Source organism: Arabidopsis lyrata, assembly GCF_000004255.2.
Source record: "Arabidopsis lyrata subsp. lyrata unplaced genomic scaffold ARALYscaffold_337, whole genome shotgun sequence".
In the NCBI taxonomy this organism is placed as follows: Eukaryota; Viridiplantae; Streptophyta; class Magnoliopsida; order Brassicales; family Brassicaceae; genus Arabidopsis; species Arabidopsis lyrata.
Genome location: NW_003302318.1, coordinates 1 through 2,777, shown reverse-complemented (window position 1 = coordinate 2,777; position 2,777 = coordinate 1). Strand labels below are relative to the sequence as shown.

The window sequence follows — 2,777 nt, the reverse complement described above, 5'->3', positions numbered from 1 at the left end:
CTGACCGATGGAGCTGCATAGACAACAATTAGGTGCCATACTTCTTGGTCCCTTGTTATCTTCGCGTGAATAAACTGCTCCGCAGCTTCAACTATCTCCACCAGACCCGTTTTAGCTCTCCACAGCAGCCACAGTCCCCCACTCTGTCCCGCAGCATCAACACAAAAAGACTGATCAAATCCCAACCCTTGACATATACGCATTGCTCTCTCCCCGCCAGCATGCGTTTCAAACACCGCTAAGATATCAGTCTTGAATTTCTTCAAAATGTATCGAATAGAACGTCTAAAATTGGGTTTATTTGCCCCCCGGCAATTCCATAAGATGCAATTCGTCATATCTTTATATAAATAATAAGGAAAAACCGGGGAACCGTGCTATGCCTTCTCGGAGTTCTGTTCATGAGGAACCCCTGTACCCAGCCTCGCGATCTCCATTTGTCCTGAACCGCCACCCATGTTCTGGACTAACAACCGCTCTCCTTCTCTAGGTACTGTCCCCAAGTCTCCATTATCCGTCCGACTACCATTCGCAGCCATGAACACCCCTCCTGATCGACCAAGGCTGCGATTTGCAACTCTGAGTCTCTTCCCCGAGTTTATCAATTCCCTCTCTTCACTCATAGGCCCAAAAATCAATCCTCGTGTGGGCCTATTTTGTTTCATAATTTTGGGCCTATGCCTCTTCTGTTCAACAGGCTTAGATACTCCGGCCCGTTCATCCTGCGTAGGCCCACCCGACACATTCTTTTCAAAACCCCGACCCGCGCCAAATACCACCTCCTTGCCTTGCGCCCCAATATCCGCCCCTTTGCTCTGATTCACAAACTGCTCATTTTCCTTATTTGCACCCGAAATCAATTCACTCCCACCAATATCGGAAACTACCATATCCTCTACCAGATTTCCAAATCTGTTGGATGTCGCAATATTCCCAGAATCCTTCTCTTTAGTGATATCCCGCAGATTCCGGCCCATCACCGTATTCAAGCTCACCGTCGACCCACCCGTATCCTTCCCCGGTCTCCTGCCATTCCGCTTAACCAACGTAAAACCCTCATCACCATGTTTCTCGTTGATTGTAGATGGCTTCACTGCCCGTTGGATTACGGGCACCACCACGGAATTCTCCACAACTTTTTTAGGACAAGCATGGACCAAATGCCCATATAGACCACATAGGGAGCATATGTTTGTCAGACCTTCATACGCCACATAGTATCGCTCCCCATTCACCATGACTGTCCCTTTGAGAGGTTTCTGCAAGTTCACTTCCACACACACCCGCGCGAACCTGGCTCTCTCAAAGTTAAGCGTTGTCAAGTCAACTTTGATCGGTTTTCCCAACCCTCGAGCAATCCCCATCAAGATTGATCTATGATAAAAATTGACCGGAATATTGGATAACCGAACCCACACCGGCGTTGTCGTAATCTCATCGCGTAACGGATCAAACTCCGGCGTCCAAGCTTGAACCATTAAGTAGCTCCCAAAAACTCTCCACGGACCTCCCGTTAGAGCAGCCAAGTACTCTTCCTCCTCATCAAACCTGACCATAAAGAAGTGACGCGGCAAGTCCATCACGTGCATCGCTCCCTTTGGCTTCCACAACTCCCTTAATTTCCTACTAACCACCGAAATCGAAATGTTCCTCCCCAACACTTTAACAATCATACATCTCTTCCACAAACCGTTCATAGCCTCCAACACTTCCCTCCCAATCGTTATAACCGGTTCGCCATCATCCCCATTCGGAAACTCCAACTCCATCCGCTCAGCCACAAACTCATCATTCAACACACTCTCCGGTCTCACCATTCCACCGCCAACATTCCCTACCACCTTCTCCACCCAGGACCGCCGGCCATCTGGTGGATCCTCCGGGGGTCGATCTCTGTCTCCCGTGTCCATCACGATGTCCTCGTGAGCCGCCGCCGAAGAAACCCTAGAATCGCCCTCGCTCATGGTTTTCTATATTTGTCGTTTATTTCCACCGATATAGACCTAATAGAGTAACAATTATATACTTAATTTGATTTTCTTAATTATTCTTAATTCCTTTTATATTTCCCAAAAAGACCTAGAAAAGATGTTAGCGATTTAGCATCGAGTTCTTCTCCATTTCTCTCGATCCATCATTATGCTTTCTTTTTTCTTTTCTTTTTTTAAATTCGGCAATTTCTTGATGTTTTGTTCAATGTTGAATATAGAGAGACGACAGACAGAGGGAAAACAATAGTTTTTTGTCCTAATATTACAATAGGTGTGACTTGTTTCGGTTCCTTACACTGATTAAAGATAGAGATGACTACTACTAGTTATGTCGGCTGATTTATGAGCTTAGTGAAACCACACGTACTAGTGGTCTCACTAAACCAAGAATGTGGCAGTTCCACAATCACTCAATATATTTGGTAATGTGGATTACTGAAGAAGCTTATTGCAAGTTCCAACGCCAATGGCTGCGGCGAGATGCCAACCGGCGTGAATGAATGGTGTTTCAGGGAAAATATCATCAGCTATGAACAATGCTCCGCCCAATAACGAAGACATCTTGTGTACATCATGAGCCATTTTCAAATCTGGATCCTCTAAGGCTCGTTTCGCAAATGCTACCTGAGTCAAAAGTTGAGATTTGTGTTAGATTAGTGTCAACTGAGATTAGTTACATGGAGTGGAAAAGTTGAGATTTCTTAGCACCTCCATCATTCCAGTGTGAACAGCTGATACCACGAGAGGCTGGAACGGTAGAGCCAACGCTGATGCAGCCATCAAGAA

The 2,777-nt window shown here is 46.1% G+C and overlaps 1 protein-coding gene across 1 annotated transcript; it reads right to left on the bottom strand.

The window, feature by feature from the left end:
- Positions 1-2,219: 2,219 nt before the first annotated feature.
- LOC9298642 lies at positions 2,220-2,771 on the bottom strand. The gene is made up of 2 exons (XM_002862519.2): positions 2,700-2,771; positions 2,220-2,615 (listed from the first exon to the last, which is right to left on the bottom strand). Exons 1-2 carry the CDS (start codon positions 2,769-2,771, stop codon positions 2,424-2,426), a joined length of 264 nt encoding a protein of 87 aa, XP_002862565.1. The 3' UTR covers positions 2,220-2,423.
- Between the last annotated feature and the right edge of the window lie 6 nt (positions 2,772-2,777).